This window comes from Pleurodeles waltl, chromosome 6 (genome assembly GCF_031143425.1).
Source record: "Pleurodeles waltl isolate 20211129_DDA chromosome 6, aPleWal1.hap1.20221129, whole genome shotgun sequence".
In the NCBI taxonomy this organism is placed as follows: Eukaryota; Metazoa; Chordata; class Amphibia; order Caudata; family Salamandridae; genus Pleurodeles; species Pleurodeles waltl.
In genome coordinates, this window is record NC_090445.1 from 438,436,047 (window position 1) to 438,457,449 (window position 21,403).

A 21,403-nucleotide genomic window follows, 5' to 3' on the forward strand; every position below is an offset into this window, starting at 1 on the left:
GATGCAGTGTTCCATCTTCATGAAAATTCAGGTTTCACTGGGAGCACAAGCTTGTGGCTAAGGTTAGCACTACCACTGATAGTCTTTGTCAAGAGTATTTACACAGCGTGTGCTCTGTGATAGCCTCCAATGGTATTGATTCATTTTTACCCTTATCTCAGGAGTATTTTGGGGTTTCCAACCACAAATATAGAGTCAAGGCTTTTACAGTATTACAAACATAGGTTTCTTCTTAAACATCTAGTTTCAGCTAGTCCCTTGCCAGAGTCTTCAGTTTATATGGGCCTCTCTTGACACTTCCCTGGACAAGGTCTAACACAGATAAACTGCATATACTAAATCAAAAAACTGTCCACTCCACATCAATAGATCAGACATCAACACCATGGTTCCAGGGGCTTCTGTGGCTCTTTTATCCGTAGTGTTCCTCCTCCCAGCTCAGAATGAGGGCTTTGCCATTCATCTGGTCCTACATTGAGACCAACTGCAACACAATGCAAACAAAATATAATTTGAAGCAGACTTGTGGATTCTCTCTTTTATATTGGCTTAAGAAATCACATTTTCTCAAATGTCAGCCACCACTTACAAACATAGTAATGAGAACCATCTCCTCTCACTAAGGCTGGGGAGATTGTTGTCAGGACGTAAATGCGCATGGATTGTGGTTGGCCCAGGAAATAGCTCCACATAGATTATCTGGAGCTCAAAGGTGTCTTTATGTGGAACAAAAGCCAAGAAGAACTAAACAACCTGCCAGACCACTTCCACCAGCAACAGATGTCAGTAATTTTCTCAACTTCTACAATACTAATCTAAGAATTCATATCAAATGCTATGCTCCACTGAAAACCCAGTCCACTGAAGCAAAAACCCAAGCACCCAATCGAATTAAAATAAATGTACCATGTGAAAACAGGAAAAGAAATGGAGACAAAACTCCCAGATAACCTTGTATTGAAAACACTGCTCTATTTACAGATCACATATAATCATAGCTAAAGCCTCTTACTTCAAGACTACTGTTTGTGAGGCAATCAACAGAAAAAAAGCCTGCTCCAAGGCAACCATACACTGCACAAATCCTCTCATAGAAACTACAGTTCCAGCTTCAGTCGACAAATGCAACATCATCAACCTGTTCTTCACCGAGATGTATGAAATCAGATTGAGCATCATTATCAATTTCACGCTCTCCACACTTCCAGCCATTACCCTTCGTCTCACCAACAAAAGAACCTCCTTCAGAGCAGTCTAATACATGGATCTCTCCAATATCCTGAACACTCTCAAAGCACCTTCCAATAAGGATAATACCTTTCCTTCATCCATTATCAAATCACTCCAGGAACAGATATTCACAGACCCCTCTACATTGTCAAGGCCTCTCTAATCCAAAGAACATTCACAGATGCCCTTCAGACGAGTCAACCCCATCCTTTGCTAAGGAAACTAGACTAGGCCCAGCCAAATTGACCAACTTCCACCCTATTACCCACCTTCTATTCAAGGTAAAGATCATTGAGAAATCAGTTGCCACTCAGCTAACAGAGCACATTAGCTAGAATATTCTTCTATAGGACTGCCAGCCAGGCTTCAGACCATGCCACGATACTGAGACAGCCGCAGTACAAGTAGTCAACAACGCTGCCTTCCTCAACCAGGGAACAACCCATGCCTTCTACTCCTTTTTGACCTCTCAGCAGCCTTTGAACAGTCAACCACCCAGCTCTGTGGAACAGCCTGAAAACATGCATTGTGTGTTCAGATACTATCTTCAAATGGTTCACATTTTACCTCAAAAACTGGTGCTAGCTCATGCAAATAAGTTCCACAATATCACAGACACTCCCAATCTCCAGCGCTCCTCTTCTCTCCCAACACCTTTCATCTGAACATGGATCAATTCTTGGAAACAGCCGCATCAAGATCGATCAATACGCAGATGATACCAAACTCTCCTTAAAAATATTTTCACCCAGTGACATACTGAGACTCAAATTTGGCCTCCATCTTGGATGTCAAGTATCTTCCTGATGCTTAATCCCCCAAACCAGGAGCTTCTGCACGATTTAGAGATAATCCAATTAATTCAAACGGTAAATGGCTCAACTCATGATAAAGGACACCTGTTGAACCCTATTTTTAGTAATGACCATATGAAACAGGTGAACAAGCCTGGACAGATCGCTTCCTCATTCCTTTCACACTGGATCATCAGTCACTTAGAGCTGGGAATAAACATCTGTCAAGAATGAACCGCAGATGGCCCAAACTTCAGATTAAAGAATAGATGAAAGCCCTGGCCTCCTCCACTCCAACGCAAGGAAACAACCCAAAACCCTGCCTATAGGCAGATGGAGGAAAGGGTCACACAGGCACTGGACATTAGTATTCCAGTTAGGAAATTAAAATATGGAACATGAGCTAAATCTGCTCCTTGGTTTAATGCTCACCTTGCATCCTTAAAAAGGGACTTTAAGAAGCTAGAGAGGAAATGGAGAAGCACCTATGAAGATCACTTAAAGTACTACTACAGAATAGCAGTCAGGCGTTATCATGCAGAAATTAAAAAGGCCCAGTAAGCCTATTACGAAGTCAGAATCAACCAGGCTACCAATGGTCCTAAGGAACTGTTTAAGATTGTAAAATCTCTTTCTGCCCCCACAAATGGAAGCCCAGCTTCTGACCCCTCCATAGCTCGCTGCAATGAACTGGCCATTTGTTTTTTTAAATAAAATCACAGATATTTTTGGCTCAAAACAATTCAGTCTTTCGCCCTCTTCTATTCAGGTGGCGGATGTTGTACCTACTAGCCCTCCTCCTGGACTGGTCAGTAAGATAAAATCAAGATTCCAATTAGACCATGCACCAGCCCATATATATAGATAAACTAGAAATGTAAGCGAACCTCCCTGTCTTCGAAGACCTACTTAAACTCTCTTTCCAGACAGAGACTGTACCCAAGACGTGGAAACATGCAGTAGTAAGGCCCCTGCTAAAAAAAAAACACCTTGACCCCTCTCTTCCAGGGAACTACAGACCAATTTCTCTGTTACCCTATGTAAGCAAGATCCTTGAAAAGCATGTCAACCAATCCCTCTCATTGTTCCTGGAAGAAAATCAGTGTCTGCACGTCACACAGAAGGGCTTCCGTGCTCATCATATCATGGAAACAGCCCTTCTAGTAGTAACTAAAGAACTAAAAAACATTAGACCAGGGAGAAGCCACTGCAATCATTTTTCTGGATCTACGTGCAGTGTTTGATCCAGTGGACCATTTGATTCTCACTGACAGATTGAGACAGTCTGGATTGCGGAATCTCACACACAAATGGATTGCTTCCTTTTCGAAGGACAGAACCTTTCAAATTTGTGAAAAGACATACTGATCCGATGTCCTTCCTTGGAAGTGTGGTATTCCACAGGGTTCTGCCCTGAGCCCCACACTCTTTAATGTATATATGCTCCCTCTTACGGACATTGTGCAGAAATACAGACTGTCAGTATTTTCCTATGCTGACAATACCCAATTGGTGGTATCCCTGGCACCGGGAATTCTTCGTGGACTCCTCAGTTAGCCCCCCTGTCTACAGAGAGCGGCCAGCTGGATGGTGAACCATAGTCTAAAATTGAATGGTAAAAAACAAATGAGCTTTTGACTTTAGGGAACAAGCCTGACTCCTCATCATCCGATCAGCTGGCCAGAATGCCTGGGCAGTCCACCTCTCTCAACGTCCCCTGATAAAAAGTCTTGGAATGTGGCTGGACAAATCTTTGCCCATGGACAATTCTAAATCTCATCCCAAATCTCATCCCAATTTCATGTCAAAGAACGGTGGTCCAATCCGTGGTCCTATCACGGCTGGACTATGGCAACACATTGTACCTTGGCTCCCCGCAATACATTGTTAAAAGGTTGCAGAATGCAACTGTTGGAACTCTGTTTAAGCTCCCGAGATCTGGCTCAGTAAATGAGGCCATGACCTCTCTACACTGGCTCCTCATTGATCCCAGAATAAAGTTTAAAATATTATGGGGGTCATTACAACCCTGGCGGACGGTGTTAAAGCGGCGGTAAGACCGCCAACAGGCTGGCGGTCTTTTTTTTTTAATTATGACCATGGCGGTTCCAGCCATGGTCATCCGCCGCTTCTCCGTTCCGCCCACCAGGGCGGAGACGACTGCTGGGCTGGAGACCTGGGTCTTCAGCCCGGCGGCCATGACAATAACGCCTGCCGGTATTATGACCCAGCTTACCGATGTGGATTTCCAGCGGTAGGAACCGCCATGAAATCCATGGCGGTAAGCACTATCAGTGCCAGGGAATTCCTTCCCTGGCACTGATAGGGGTCTCCACCACCCACCACCACCACCCCGACTCCCTCCCCTACACCCCCCACCACCTCTGCCACCCCTCAAAGGTGGCAGGACCCCCCACCCTGACCCCCGACATTACCTTACACATACACACCCAACACGCACGCAGGCACCACCAACACACATACACGCACACACACCGACACACATGCCAACATCCACACACACAGTCAGACATGCACACCCACATTCAAAAATACACGTGCACATCCACACAGACATACCTACAGACATACACGCACTCATTCCCAAAACACGCACCACCCCCGCAAGCATACACGCACTCACACACCCCCTCTACATACACCCACGAACACCCCCATGCACCCACACAACACACAACACCCCCACCCCCCTCCCCTGACGGACGATCAACTTACCTGTTCCGTCGATCCTCCGGGAGGGGACGGGAGCCATGGGGGCAGCTCCGCCGACACCACACCGCCAAAGAACACCGCCGCGCAGAATCACAGGGCGTGATTCGCTGGGCGGTGTTCTGTTGGCGTGGCTGTAGAGCAACCTCCACTACCCCTCCGCCCGTCACTATGGCTGTTGGCGGCTCTCCGTCGGGAAAACGACGTAGAGCTCCCACCAGTCATAATACGCCGAGCGGAAAACCGCCACCACTGGCAGTCTTCAGCACAGCGGTCCCTCGGCGGTCTAGTGAAAAGACCGCTGAGGTTGTAATGACCCCCTATGTCTTACATGCAAAGTGGTCAATTCTAAAGAACCTCAGAAGGTTAGGTCATTGCTAGTCCCCTACTCTCCCTCCAGGACCTTAGGGTCCCCCTCTGGCCACCTTTTGAAGGTTCCCAGAGCTTGCAGAGCCAGATGGCGAGGAAGATCATTTTTGTACCTACTGCCCAAACTCTGTAATTTGCCCCTACAGACTTGAGACTTATGGATAAAGAGCCCCGCTTCAGGAAATTACTTAGGGCCTGGCTCTTTCCCTATTAAGTCCTCTGGTACTCCGTCTCTGCAATTGGTGCTTCAGCTCTTCACCTTTGCACTGGGAGGCCTTAGGGTAGCTATGTGCTTTACAAATGCATAAATAAATAAAAACATTTAATTCCTCACAGATGTAAATCTGGTAATCCCACGTTATCCTACTAGCTTCACCCCAGGCTTTCAGACATGCAAAATCTCCCACAACACACACCTCTCATCCAAGCAGAACATTGCCAAGAAGACCAAAACAGCTTGGTCCCAAATCTTTCTTTTGAAGAAAGTGAAGCTGTTTCTCCCAGAAGATAACTTCCGAACAACCACATAAGCCTCAGTTCTTTCCCACCTGGTTGGAGGCATTGCCCTGCTCAGCGGTCTCCCTTACACCACTCTAAAAACCTTGAAAATGATTCTAAATTCAGTAGCTTTGCTCAGCAAGGGCTTTAAAAATGTCAACCATATCACCACCACTTCAAAAGACCTGCACAGGCTCTCTCTTCAGCCCCGATCATTTTCAAGATGGGCTGGAGCTGCATCATGTACACAGCCCTCAACATTAAGGCCCCAGATAACTTAGCAAACAAATAAGCAATGCCTGTGGGCCAATACCAGACCTGGAGCCTGGTTACCAACAAACTGGAAACCAAAAATTGCAAGAAGGAAAAAACTGACTGCAGCCTTCTCTGTTCATTGCCCAGGATCCTTGTCAACATCAGATCAGCATCAGTTGTTCTACCCTTGAGAACAATAGCTGAAGGCACACATCTTCAAGGACCACTGCCCATGACCCTGCAGTCTACCCTTAACCTTGCTCCAATTATTGTATCTTCCTGGGGCCATGACCACGGTGCAGTGCTACATTGCTCACAAGTTAGGTTCACGCTTTGAAATACAAATATATAGATGCACATACATACATTCAGCTGTAGGGATAGGTCTTTTTGTCTGTAAGTTAAAGTAATATCCAAATGGACTCCATACATCAATGTAACATTTGCCTGAGAAAGTTGGTTGAAGTTTGTTCTCCAGTTTTCATTAAGTGGAGATTCTCAATTCGACCTCTTTTTGAAGCAAATTATAATCACTGATGTGCAACTTTCACAACTGGTAACATGGAAAAGTTTCTGAGGGATGGTGTTCACCTCCATTGGTCAGGAAAATTCCCCTGTGCCTTTCCTTCAACTCCTGTGATACACAAAACATGTTTTCCAAAAACTGGGAGTGGAAAAACTAAACATTGCTATCTCCTGCCCCACTCATTGCCCCGGTCAGTTTTGTTTTGAGACTGCACAGTTTTTAGTTGAAGGCCCATGGGCCGCACTTTTCTTGATCATATACCCCAGACAGTCATTTTCCTGCTTTTAAACCTTATTTCTTCTGGACTGAGTTTCCTCCCAAGATTTATTTTACTTCTTATCACAGAAAATATAAATTACCTTATTACAATAATGAGTACACTGGTGTCTCAGTTGAGGTATCCCAATCAATTGTTATTGCGTGGTGGTATTTCAAAACACTTGTAGTTTTGTCCATGACCCTTTTCTCTCAGGATTCCAAAATGCCTTTTTCTCTTCTTTCGAGATTATCAAGCAGAATATTATGTCTAAAGGGCACTCATATCCTAAATTACCTTGGTGCTGTTAAGACATCTGGTTACCAGAGTGAACAAAGATGATTGTTAATGGTGAATTAGCAAGCTCTGAAAGCGGCCACGCTTGCTTCGCTGAAGATAACCTAAGCATTGATTCCGAGTTGGCTGAGGGATCAGGTGGTATTTATCACACTTGACGAAATCCGACACTGTGGTGTTTGAAGTTTAACAGTTGCGATCAATAACACCTTTTCTGAGTTTTGGGGATTAAGATGCGGATTTTTGGTGCTTGTCTCACCATAATCTGCATGCTATGTTAAAAACCATACTGTTTTCCCACGTTAAATTCCTTCAGGTTTTACCTGCCGAACGTTAACGGAGGGTGAAGTATTTCCCTCCCCCAGTAATTTTTGGTTGCTGTAAATACCACCAAACTGGGAATTCTGACTCCTGCACTGACAGGAGTTTTACAGGAGTCTGTAAAAATGCGACATGACTCAGTGGAGCAAGGGGCAGTTAAGGATATTGGGTGGTTTTTAAGATAGCACAAGACATGTAAATGACTGAAACTAGGATGTACAAAACATGCCAGTTCTGTACATCCTCCCATCTCCCTTTTAGGAACTGTGTCAGCACTATGTTTCTCTGTTGTAGTATAATACGTCAAGATAGCCCTACTTTAACAGCTTCAACCCGTTTAACCTGTGTTTAACAGCTGTCCATAATGTCTTAAACTTTTTTAACTTGTGTTAAAAATGGGGTTGCTATATGCTGGGGTTAGAAAAACTATGCTAGGACAGAGGTAATTCCCCTGATTTGTCCCCCGAGTGGGTGCTCCTAACAATGTACTTTATTTGAGGCTAATGCTTCTGGGACACCTTAAAGACACTGAAAGACCATCATAAACGTTGGCCCAATAACAGATTTAAGCAAGAAACCCCAGAGAAATTACCATGAAAATCTAATGAAGGACTTCTCAGCATCTGAAATTATCATTGCTGCTTGGTCGCTTTCTTGTTCTGCTAGTTTAGAAGACCGAACACCTCAGAATAAACTTGTACTGCCACAAAGAAACCACGTAATTTAAGACCTAAATTGCGTTACTGGTACCATTGCATATTTTTTGTGTGACCATATTAAGAAAGTAAATAAGACGGAAAGATGCAGAGCGCCACAAAGCTTTGATTTTTTATGAACGCAGGTATCTCAGTCAATTCCCATGTTTGGAATTGGGCACCTTTTCACTGTATCTTGAGTTAGATGTAGAAAAATATTCGTCAGAGTCTTATGGAGGTTTTTATATACTTTTCTGGGCATGTCAGAAGCTGGGTCTTTTCTGTTAGGTATGTACCTCATCAATGTTTTAATTTTGTTGTCGGCTTTTGATAGCACCTCATTCACTATCAGCAGTTGAAGATCAAGTAAATAATCCCTGTTGTTGTAGATTACACTGGAGTACAGCCTAGCTTCTAGTCATTAACAAACAATTGTCAGAAAAAATGTTACTTTCTCAGATTTGCAGCTTTTATGAAACCTTTTCCGTTCTCATTGTCAGGGAAGACTTAGGGCGTTTTCTGGTGCCACGGAATGTTTCAAGAACAATGGATCTAAAAATACCCACGCTGCAGTACTGCTGTTTTCAGTTATGAACTTTCCCTTTTTCGGCAAAGGACCTTAATCAGGTTTGCAGCCATCCTTTCACTCACTTCCATTAAGGACAGCTGAAGTCCACCCCATGTGTCGGGAAGGATTCAATTGGTTTGAACCTGACAATGGTAACAGCACTGGATAACTGTTGGGGAGGCAGCTCCTACCCTTGGTCAGCATGGGGTCCTAATCATATTTGCAGTCCTTGAATTTTTCCTTGCCATTAGGGAAGGACTTGATCCTTTCTGACAATAGTGCTTGATTTAAACGGTTTCAGTCTGTAAATAATTACCCACATTTTAAGCAATTGTTACTTGCAATTAACTTTCCTTTCTTTGCCAAACTGTTTCTCTCCTGTCTCCTAACACCCTCCTGTCACCCCTAACCATAGGAATTGAGTCAAAATATGTGATTCTTAGAAGTCCTTTCGCTGGAGATTTGTTTTCACAATTCAGTAAATATCTGTTTTTTCCACTATGGAATCATTCTTCAAAAATGCGTTCTTGAATATTTTCACATCGTTTTGTGAAGCACACAATCTTGAACTGCCAATCTGGTAATGGGATCAACAGGCAAGAAACTTTCCTTCATTTGTCACGTTTATAAACTCTTTATAAGTGCACCTATTAGGTTCGTTTACATGCCGTCTTGCTTGTGATGGCACAACATTAATTGCACATTATAACAAAGTAGCGCTATGTCTGTATAACACTAGCCGGGGGACTGGGGGCCCCAAATACAAATTGGATATGAGTGGTTTAAAAGCCTTCTGTGGTCCAGATTCATGTATTTATGGTAAACAGTGCTCACAGCTAATTGACCTATTAAGGTAAATATCTTGCTGGTCTCCTTACCTAGGATGAGATTTCTTAGAATGAATTTGTGGTTCTCCAGCTTGTCTACCTCTGCTTCCCTCAATGTTTGATTTTGATGGATCATTTTTTCTCTTTCCCTCATAGTGATGAAGACAACAAACCCCTGCAAGGCAGCCAGACCTCCCTAGATGGCACCATCAAGCAGCAGGAGAGCGATGACAGTTTGGTGGACTACGGTGAGGGTGGAGATGGACAGTTCAATGAGGACGGCTCGTTCATCGGTCAATACACAGTTAAGAAGGACAAGGATGAGACAGAGGGCAACGAGAGCTCGGAGGCTACTTCTCCAGTCAATGCTATATATTCTCTGGCATAGCGCCACACACCTGCAACAGACGAACAGAAACCACCATAGGGCAGGGTCCGAACCACGCATGGAAGGAAGAATTAAACCAATAAAAAAACAGCGTCCAAACAGGGTGAAAAACTGGAGCAATTGACTCATTTGTATGAACAGAAAGGGCAGTTCCCAGTACCCAAGGTGTCAAGAGCAAATGAGCAGATGGCATAGTTGACATCGGTGATTTTATCGGAGAGCACACCTGCCAGCTACAGAGGGACACATTCACCGTCAGCCCTAGAACCCCTCTTTCCTTTAATAGACTGTGGTGCTCCCTGCTCATGCATATCTAGAACAGCTCCTTATTTTCTTTTTTTAGAGGACGTTCCCTAATGGAAGAGAGGAAGGCATTATTCCTCATGTTGTGTTTGGCAGCAGGCGCTTCAGACATCCACACATCTCCCTCCTGAGGCATATTGGAAGCCCCATTTCTCACGGGGCTCTCAGAGCCAGTGGCATTGGAGACCAGTAAACTTGACCACCTCACCCAGACTGCTCGAGGGATACCTGCAGTGTGTAGGGGAGCTGTAGGAAAAGACAGTGATTGCCGATGCACAGAGGTCCAGTCCTCTATTGATCCTCTCGGACAATTGAGGGCCATTTGAGCCCTTTGAACACTGGCAGGTCTTCCTGCTTGGAATCAGTATACAATGTAATCATTAGTATGTGAGACAGGTAAACCTGCATTTATAAGGTTTGGTAAAGTCGCAAAAACCATAACATAGAAATACAAAAGTAATTGAAAAGCTGAATTGAGGCGTGCTAAAAATCTTAAAAAGTGAAAATACAGTGCAAGTGTAATACTGGAAACTTTCGGAACGTGGGATTATTTAATTTAATGTGGTGGAAGGAACTAACTGCAGTTCTTGTCTGCCTGTTCAAATACTTGAAGTGACAAGGAAAAGAATCTCTGAGCAAGAAGGGATAAGGAGCTACGAAGTGACTGAGTGAGGCACAGTGGGGTGACCAGATACATGGGCAAGAAATGACGAGGGCTTTGTGATGTGTGTCCTTTTTGATCAAAGTGTTTGATTTTTTTAGTGTGAATTCGAAGGACGAGTACCCAAAGTTTGTGTTGTTTTCTAATTGATAAAGAGCCACTGGGCACGGGGTCTATTTCACCAGGGCTGAAGGGCTTTCTAGAGTAACTGGCTTCATCTTGACATGCCGAGCACTATGGCGTATTAAACCACATCCATATTTGCAGTAATATTCTGCTTTGCTCTCGCAAAAAATACATTGTGGCAGATTTATGGTCCTGGTATCCAGCGTGAAGGTCACCATAGAAGAAAGACCATCTTTGAAAGACTGTTTACATTTTGTTGCTATTGAGGTTGCAGGACCGTTTGTCTCTTTTCGTTTTGTTTTACTTCTTTCTCACACCCTTTACTTCCCTGTGTTACCATTTTCTCCCAGTCCCCCTCATCACCTTCCTATTCTCTTTACCTTTCCTCTTCTTGCCTGTTATCTGTCTCCTTCAAGGTCTCTATTTCTTTCTTTCCTCTGTTTCTATCTCCCTATCCTCTGATTCCCCTGCCCCGATTCCAGTCTTTCTCACTCTCTGCTTCTCCTTCTTTTCACATTCTCCCACTTACTTCTTAATTTCTTTCCCTCACTCTCCCGTTTTCCTCTTTCTTAGTGTTCCAACTCAACCTCTTTCATAAGGCTCTTTCTCCCCATCCCTTCTTTCTTAAATATCCCATGTCTCTCTCACACCTTCCCTTCTCTCTCTTTTCAGTTCCTTTACATATTTATTTTTTACCAGTATTGTTATCATACTTAGGTTTCAGTATCCTGTATAATCCAGAGTGATTATCAGACTGCAGAATCACACAGTAGCATTTTCAGAATCTGCTGTGAGCCAGCTGTCACTAGTCTCCAGTATCAACCAGTGGTGTTACCAGACTCCATTGTCGGATTGTTCAGTATCAGTCATAGACTTCATCATCCTCTGGTATCAGCTCGTTGTTGTCTCTAACCGGCAGTGGTTTTAGCAGAGTGAGGGCTCTGGTGTTAGCTAGTGGTGTTATCAGATTTCATCAGACTTTAATATCAGAGTCAGTTGTCAGAAAATGGGGTCCTCTGACTCAGATTTGAGCTTGTGTGATGATCTGACTCCTGCACAGCCAATTGCTCTGGCTGACTGACCTTCGTAAGTTTTGATAGGTATCAACCAGTGACATTATAATCCTCTGGTATTCATCTTTAATAGTGGTCAGTAGGGGCATCAGATCTGGTATCAGAATGCAGTTTCAGAGTCTTGTAATATTCCAGTGACCTATCAGTCTCTCCATATAAGACTCGTAGAAGCGGGTGAGTCCAGTTTCAAACTCCGTTATTAGCTAGTGGGGCTGGTGGACTCCTGCATCAACCAGTTGTGCTATGAGACTGGTGACAGCAAGTGTTGTAACCAGAATTTCGTATTTCTCAGCTTCTTGGGTTATCCGACTCCTGTGTTGCCCGGTAGTGATCAGACTGCTTTTAGTAATGAGAAGCAGTGCTTAGAACGCAGCTCTGCAGGGCTCTGGCGCAAGCTCCTCCATAACTCACTCAGCATTCACGTTTTCTGCTGTGTGGTCTAGCTCCGAGCCCGATCTTCAATTGAAACGAAGTTTGAAAATATGGTTCGCTGTTTAAGGAATTTCACTTGAACTTGGACTGCGTGTAGACCTCGGAGTCTGCTGTGCCTGGCTGTGTCTTCGTGATTCAGTTCCATGGATGGAGAGCACGTATGTGTCAAGCAGCCGTGTGTATTTCTCGCTCTGCCTACGGTCTCAGAGTTTCAGAAGCAAAGATCGGAACGTGTGAACATCTGTATGCCCCCTAATCTGGTAATGCCATGTGCGTTTCCGTGGCTGTTTATATTCATTGAGATCCTGGAGTGTACATAGAAAGGTGTCTATCTAACCTGCGAGCAAGTTGCAGAAGGGGTTAGTGTTTAATTTAATGTCTGTGGCTAGGAACATGAGCACGCATATTCAGGCCGCTGTGTGACTGTTAGTGGAGACGGAGGGAGGGCAAGTTCTCAGCGTGAGATCAGTCGATAGAGTTTCTCATTTCAGCAGGTGTCCCTCTGGGGATCTGAGCGTGCTTTGTACTGTCCGTGCATGGAGTCCCCTCAGCCATCCATATTGTTTTATGTACACATCGATTTTCCCTCAGATATAATCATTTCTGTATACGGAACCATAGCTCTGACTTTGTAGTTTCATATCCACAGAGCGCTCTCTAGGCTGCCTAACGCTCTGTGCACAGTAGTCCTTTGCATTGCTGTGAACTGTTCTGCACATATAATTTCGTCCCTTCTGTTGACTTTTCGTTGCCCCCGGATTTCTCCTTGCTGTACACTGACGTTCAGCCCACAGATATGTGCGCAGTTCCCTCTTTCAGGTTTCAGTTTTCTGATAGAAAGCCCACTGCCCATTGTCCTGCTATCAGTTCTGTCCTTTCTTTGTAGTGAAGGGTACTATGTATATCACTGACTGTTTTTTTAAAAGTGAAAATGGTCTTTTAGTTGGTCGTGAACATATCATCAAAGTGTAAGGATTGGAAGGAATCACCTTTGTCCATCTGCAGGCCCCTCGATACTGTGCGTATCTAAAGCAAACAGGGAGGCCTGGCCTTCCTCACTGGCCTGGGATTACAATAGGCAAAGGTCCAAGCCTCATGTGTGTTTCTTCTTGTCCATCATTTATTTAATTCACCCATTTCTATATCTTTCTCTGTACTGAGCTCCCTACCACACAGACCGAGACAATGCTTAGCACAAATGTTAATCTCCTAATTGCAAAGGACTTTTGTATCTGAATCACGTGCTGGGTCTCCTACATACCAAGGATCAAATCCCTTTGCCCGACCTCCCATCCGCCACACCACTCACATGTAACTTTAGCACACAGTTTGGAAGTCTTATGCAAATCTCCCAATTTTAACAGCCTAATGTTCGGGTTGTCTTCTGGGAGTTATTCACGTTTGGCAGCCCTTCTAGTTCAGACAGCTGTGGTACCCCTACACTTGGCACAGCTGCTGACTGCTTCGACCGATGTATTCCCATCTAGGAGACCATTCTATTTGAAAGTTAGGCCACATTTCTTAAATGCTGGACTTACAACTTGGGGAGCCTGCAAAGAATAGGCTACCGAGATACTGCAGGTTTCACATGGTAAAAGTTTACATACGTAAAATAATGCCCTCGTAAAACGCTTACACTTCACTTACCCTGTTTGTGCTTTCAAAAATAGACTTGCTGCACACTGTTGATTATGCAAATTATGAAGCAGGAGAAGCCTCTACAAAGTGCAATTTCCAAACAAATCAGTAGTGCTTGGTGAGTAGTCTGTGATGTTATAGTACTATAGATTGGGAGATATCTGAGCATTTATTTGGAAATGACAATGTCTCCATGCAGACCATGGTGCTGTCCCGAGGCCACACCTACTGCTAGCTGCCGTCCATCAGAGAAATAACCTCTAATTGCTCCTGATGCCTTATTAAAATGACCTAACAGATTACCCAAAATTCAGGCAGTTCTGCAACACACTGTTCCATATTTCTAAATTTCATGGGGTCTAACAAAACATGTCAACAGCATACATAAAACCTCTATTTTGCCCCTAATTGTGGAATTTTAAGTGGGTAAATTATTCTCTTCCTATATTTGTCAACGTGATAGTATTATGAATATGTTCAAAACTGTGGCACTGCTAATGTTAGGACTATGTTGGTTAGTAGGGGTGAGATTGGTAGAGCATCTTGAGAATCGAGGGTGCTAGTTTTCAAGGGTCATCTCAAATAAGGGACACATTAAGACGCAGAAGACAATTGTTCAGAAAGGGCGTTGTGCATCTAGTTGCTTTTCACAATGCTCTTGGTGCCTGATTACTGTCCTTTGGGATGGTTGCCACTCCCAGGTTTCTGGACACTGATTGTGGTGTCTGGTCAGACTACTTTGGCCTTAGTGCTTGCTTCAAGTCCAATTTCAGCTCTGTCCACTCCATCCAGGTTGTGTCATAAAGGTATTTACTGCATCCAGAATCATTTTTTGGTGATTGCATATCTTTCGTTCCCATCCATATGCTCTTGAAACAACCCCTACGGCATGAGGTTTGACATGATCCAGTTCGATTTGTGACAATATGTGCTCACTTGTGATACTCCTACCAATTCTAACAAGTATTAGTTCTGAAACCTAGTCAAACAAACTTGTGTTTACTGCTTTGACTAAAGTAGTTGTGAGTGGCTGATAGAAACCCCATTGTCCTGCCATCAGTTCTGTCCTTTCTTTGTTTTGAAGGGTACTATGTATATAATTGACTTGGGTTTTTTTAAATGTGAAAATGGTCTTTTAGTTTGTCGTGAACATATCATCAAAGTGTAAGGATAGGAATTAATCATCTTAGTCCATCTGCAGGCCCCTCGATATTGTGTGTATCTAAAGCAAACATGAAGGCCTGGCCTTCCTCACTGGCCTGGAATTACATGGCAACCGTGTTTGTCAGGAGCGAAGTATACATTGCCATGATGTTTTCTGCACTCCCTGCTTGTCCTAAACTATAAACTTGAACTTTCAACCAAGTGGAACATTATCTAGTGGGGAGGGGGGGAGTCAGCAGGTTAGTATGGGTTACATAAAAAATAATTGGTATTTTATACAAACCCTCTCAGAAAATGTAAGGTTGTATTGTTTTAAGAGATATTTTGTTTTCTAACTCAGGGTTCTGTGTATTCTTATCTTGTTCATAACACATGCAAGCCTGTCGACTGTCTGTCCCTACGCTGGACAAGTAGTACATCTCTTTTCTTTTCAGAAGGCTTGCCCTCTGTACCGAAGATACTGGCTGCTCTAAGTGGCTCACAGTTGTTCAGCCACACAGTTACAAGCCCACAAAGAAGTCACCTAATTTGCATGTGTTTGTGCTGTTTGTAAAAGATGCTTGTTTGTTTGTTGAGAAGTAGGACTGGAGTTTAGGTCCAAGCACATTGTTGACATTTCCTGTGCAGATCATATTAACTTGCCCATTATTATCCCATAAACATCTTCAAAGTATTACTCTGCGGTGCTGTGTATCTGACCTCTTAGCCATCTTAACCAAACCACAGTACCCAGTTGCATAATCGCTTCTGCTCTTTTTCAGAAAGTCTCCCTGTATTGTACCTTGTATTGAAATTACATGGTTCTTTCCGCTTCTGATTTTTGTTTTTGACTTTCAGTCGTATATTTTAAAACATTTTGGTGTTCGACATCAAAAGCAACTGGTCCCCGCAACTACTGAATAAATATCTGACTTAATTTAAAATCGTTTTTCTTTTAAAAATTGCAGCTCAACCGTCCAGCACAGCTAAAGCAGTTTCAAAGACATGCACAACTTTCGAAAAGACTTGTAAGTTGTGACACTCCTAGCGTGACGCTTTTCCAAGAGGCTTAGAGTGTTGATGAGGCAGCAATTTCTCATTAATTAGCAGCAGCATCACCCAAAAGTGCTGTGGCTACGGTGTCACAAACTGGTTAACATCGTGAGAAAGTGCTCTGGAAATAGGTGGGACGTATTCATTTTTCTAGGAAAGGGAATAGTTCTAGGAGTGCGATTTTGATGAAGTTAGACTCGAACAAGAAGGCCAGAAGATGAGTTTGGCATACCTCATTAAGTTGCTTTACCAGGCTTTGAGGCATTTTAAAATTCTCCTGCAACACGAGGCAGAATTTTATGTACAGTTAATTTCGATTGGCCTAGTGAAGACTGGACTTCATGTTCCAGAATACATTGTTCTGGTATGCCTATAGCTGCTTGGTTACTCTATTTTTACATGTACCTCATCTCAGGGTTTGTCGGTGCTTCCTAGTGCAGTCCCTTTCCTGGCAAATTTAGGTTCATCTGAGGTCTATGTACAGGAGTGTTTGGAGTCAAACATGCAGACTCACCATCCACCAATGTTGCTGCCTCTTCACTTGGATCCTCGCAAACACAAGTGGGGATGAATGGGGACATTTTCTAACTAGCCATGACCATGATAGACTTTAGCTGTAAGCAATAATGCTTTAAAAAATAACACAGGGGATGCTTATTTTTGTAATGAGACATCCACTTTAATTTAAAACTATGCTTTGCGACATTGACACCTGTAGCCCTTGGCTGCTTTGATCATGCCCATCCCTGTGCCAGAAACACTGACCTATGCAGATCCCTTTGGGCCTTGTCCGTCATGGGCGTCTTTTTTTGCTCTACTGATGTGGCTAGCTGTAATTCGTTGGACATAGCCCAGGCACTAGTGTATATCCAACCGCTAGAAAGTCCCCAGTTGCACTAATGTTAGCATCGCATATCTCTGCCAGAGAAGCTTCCTGTCTTATTTTTATTTCGATACCTCTTCTGTGCCGATTTGTAAATATTAACGTTTCTCATAACTTATGTGCGTAATACAGCATTATCTTAAAAAGAATCTATGTATTTATTTGCCTTTTCATTGTTAATAGTGTTATTTATGGTGCGAAGGGAAGCTTCATACACATGAAAAAGTGGCCTTATTTCTTTCCCCAGATCTCATGCAACCCACTCAATGAAGGAACACATTCTCCTGCAAGCCGCCCATTGAAGGACCAATGTGTTAAATCCTTCCACTAAAAAGGCATTGTGCACACGGGGATCTTACGGAACCCGTCCAGCAGCGGGGCATCGTGTTGTTGTACGTGCCCTGCACCATGTCCTGTGAATGGCCATTTTGATCTGTTGTTCGCATGGACTGATATTTAATGGACCGCAGGTGGAATTTGATTCTGCAGCAAAAAAGTAGCTCGTTTCTGAGGAGCTATTTGCCCACATTCGACAGAAAATAAGGGGTTTCCCTGGAGCGTGCTGTATGTGCAAGACACTTGCAGTGTGACAAACACTCTCCTTACATTTTTCATGATTGTTTTTCCATGGCGATCATGAGCATGGGGTGTTTTTGTCAGTGAAAAATCCCCACGTAGGTCTGTACTAATTAAGCAATAGAGGTTACCCTTCATCCCGTCTTGATGCATCACCATACCATACGAGAATCTGCCGAACTAACATAGGGATGCGCGTTGCTTCTCTTTTAAGAAGTTCTCAAAGGCTCACTGTATTTTCTGGAGTTGCAAACATATCAGCAGTTGTCAAGAAATCTGTCAACTGGGCTTCCCCTCGGTGCAGGAACCTCACCCATAATGCCTCATATGTAGTTATTTATTTTGTATTGTATTTACAATGTGTCAATTGTCCGAATCAGGTTGCAACCAGGCTTTGGGCAAATTCGTTTGAACAATGCCCACTAAGCCCCACCTATCTAAACAGTAAATAAGTAGTGTTAAGGTTTGAGGATAGGTGCAGTGTGTTATATGTATGTGTTGGTGGGCTTGGGATGGTCTGGAGGAAGAGGTACAGGCACGGTGCCTTCTCGTCTGTATGAAGCTTCCGCTTTTACTGTATGAGATGTGATGTGCCTGGCCGGTGGAGGGGTGGGGGTGGTTGGTGTAGGTCAGAGCCGAGGGGTTCATTACTTGATAGGAGGTTGCAAAGATTGAATTAATGATTGAGTGCATGAGAGAAATGGCCAAAATGTGATGTTCCTGTTTTTTTGGAATCACTGTAAGAAACACACTGATTATTTTGTATAGAGAACACTAATCCTATAATAAAACGCCTATTGTTCGAAACAATTGAGTGTGCTGTTGATTTCATATCCATCTTGCGACGCATCATGAGGGTACACTGCGGGCGGGTTTTACTTAATAGAGGCCTTAATATCATGAACTGCTTTACTGTAGGACAGTGCTGCTGTCACCCTGCTTTACTAGCCAATGGGCCAAATGCAGAGTTAGAAAACAAAATCTACGTTATTGTTAGCTTTCATCTACAGTGAAACACAGAAGTCATGACCTCACTCTGAGGAATGTACTTTCTCCAATTGATTTCCCTAATTACAAAAACTTAGTAGACATCAAAATAATAGTCGACTGTCTGTAATTTGATCCTGCGCAGTTATTCATTACCAGGACTCTTACACATAAATAATATGGGAAATAGTATCTGTAAAGTTGTAAACAAGTATGTATTATGTGACATCACAATTCTAAAATGTGTGATTTTGCAAGTTGTCGGATGATACTATAATTATGTTAGTTGCCTCATTTAAATTCACAGTTTTTTTTTACAGATTCTAAACGTGTTTGAAGATTGTACGGCCTCTTTTTTGTGGGATAATTATTCGTCACCTGCCAGCCACTGACATTCTGCTCATGTCAGAGGGTGGCTCCTGCAACCTACTTCTGGCATGTGACCTTTAATTATTTTAGAAAATTTACACAAAATGTGATTGGTACTGCAATGATGGAACGCATGGTATTGTTGCGAATTGATCCTCTAGTGCAGTGGTTCCCAAACATTTGACTTCTGTGGACCCCCACTTTATCATTATTGCAACTTGGTGACCCCCACTGAATCAATATTGGAATCCGGGGACCCCACCCCTCCTTGAGTCATTACTGGAAGTCGGGGACCCCGTCCTAAACATTATTGATCAGTTGAACCATAAAACAATACACAAAAAATACAGAAACAAGCATTCCATCAAACACATACACACATGATAACACGTTTTACTTAATTTGCAAACAAATAAAATAAAAAAATCCAGATGTTAATTGGAAAATTCAATTGAAGCCACCCATCATCCATACTTCATCTGTTTGATGCACCTGCACTGCTCCCACAAATCAATCTGAGGATACTGATATAATTTTCAGACCCCAATTTAAAATTTCTTGACATTTAGCCACTTTATTTACATACACTTTATTAATCTGTTGGTATTAGTTAATTTTCTAAGGTGTAACGAACCCCCTGAGGAGGCTTCGCAGACCTCCAGGAGTCCCTGGACCACAGGTTGGGAAGCACTGCTCTTGTGAGGTGTCACTATCCTGGATGAGATGCTGCTCTTTCAGGAGATAGTTATATAATCATTAATGTTTCAAGACTACTGCCCCTAGATAAGAACACAGAATACCTCTTGCGAACAGGAGCTGAGTGGTGCAGCCATATTTCACCTCTGAGAGTAACATTGCTACTCAAGGATACGTAGAGTCTGCTTAATGCACATCCAGAGTCTATCATGTGAGTAGGAATCCCATGCTCTCTTCCCTAAGTGCTCTGGTAGCCAAAATATGTTCTTGTATCCAATTCTTAATCCTGCAGAAAATTACTTTAAACAAGCTAATTATTGTACCGCTTATCCACCCTGTCAGGAGAGTAAGTAAACCCTAGTTCATGCCCAAGGCGCAAAACGTCCTAATATGAGGGACAGGTTTAAGACAGTATTTCTATTCAGTTTAGTATGTGTGTCGCAGAATCTTCCTAGTATTGTTACCAGGCCCATAAATGAGTCTCAGGTAGTTTAAGTGGGAACATGATGTCATGAAATGGTAGATTGATGCAGTGTTTTAATTTTTCCTCACTAATGGATCTTTTCAGATCGAGTCAAACTTTTCATTCCATTCTCTCGTCCCTGAGAGTGTAAGTCACTTAGTCACTTATGATTATAGTTTTAGAAATAATGAAACCTCAGCATAAGTAGGTATCTTTACAGTGGCATTGTCTTGCTTCTCGCCATTGTCAGTTTACTTTCATGAATCAGCTTGTAAGGGATTGTTTAAAATCGGCAGAAATTGGCAGAGGTATGCACCCTGGTCAAGTAGGGACTACAATCCTAGACAGAGTAAGTCGAATACTCAACCTAAATTAAGCTGTACTCACCTTCTGGTAGCTTGGCACACAACAGTCAGGCTTAACTTAAGAGGCAATATTTAAAGTATTTGTGCAACACTTAACTTACAGTTGCACAGTGAAAACACCACAAAAGGCCCCACACCGGTTTATAAAAATAGAGACTATTCTTCTGAGTAAAACAAGACCAAAATGACAAAATCCCAATAAGTAGAACGCAAGATATGAATTTTTAAAGAATAAAAAGCAATATAGTGCTTTAAAGTCAATAGTGCAAAAAGGTTACCTGAGGTCGTGCTAGACTGGGGCAAATCCAAAGTCGAGCTCCGTTCAGTTGTAGGCGATGTGTCATCGTTGAGCTATGTAGTAAGGTCCTCGGATCAGCGATGTGCCATCGCTGAAACTCGCAGTCGGGACCCACGTCTTTGTCGAATCAGCAATGCATCAGAGTGCACCGCATAGGTTCCAGGCAGCACAGAGGCCTCGATGCATCACTTTTTGGTAGAAAACCGATGCAGAACTGCAAATACCAAAAGGGTTCCCTGGAAAGCAGTAGATAAAGGAGCGGGACAGGGACTGAACTGAGAACAAAGGAACAACCCACCTCCAATTTGGTTCCACTAAGTAGAATCCCACATTGTAAGAGAAAAGGAAAAGGTCAAGCATTTAAATTGTCTTCAGTCATAAAAATTAGATATCAAACAACATTTCCTATAGTCAAAATCATTTTTTATTATTCTCATAATTATAATTAATGACATCATTCATGGTATATTTCTCAATCTGTAGGACCTCAATGTCATGCTGCCTAGAAAATGCATCCATCATACATACTATCATACCACACACACATACTTACCAATTAAAAATACATACCACAATCAAAGCA

At 43.0% G+C, this 21,403-nt stretch overlaps 1 protein-coding gene across 7 annotated transcripts in view; it reads left to right on the forward strand.

The window, feature by feature from the left end:
- Nucleotides 1–18,452, forward strand: part of NFASC (neurofascin) — a 733,849-nt gene extending 715,397 nt beyond the window's left edge. For all 7 annotated transcript variants that reach the window (XM_069238522.1, XM_069238515.1, XM_069238519.1 and 4 more), the window contains one exon: nt 9,523–18,452. In XM_069238522.1, coding sequence (XP_069094623.1) covers nt 9,523–9,754 — 232 coding nt within the window. In that variant the 3' untranslated portion in view covers nt 9,755–18,452. The remainder of the gene's footprint in view (nt 1–9,522) is intronic.
- Nucleotides 18,453–21,403: the final 2,951 nt, after the last annotated feature.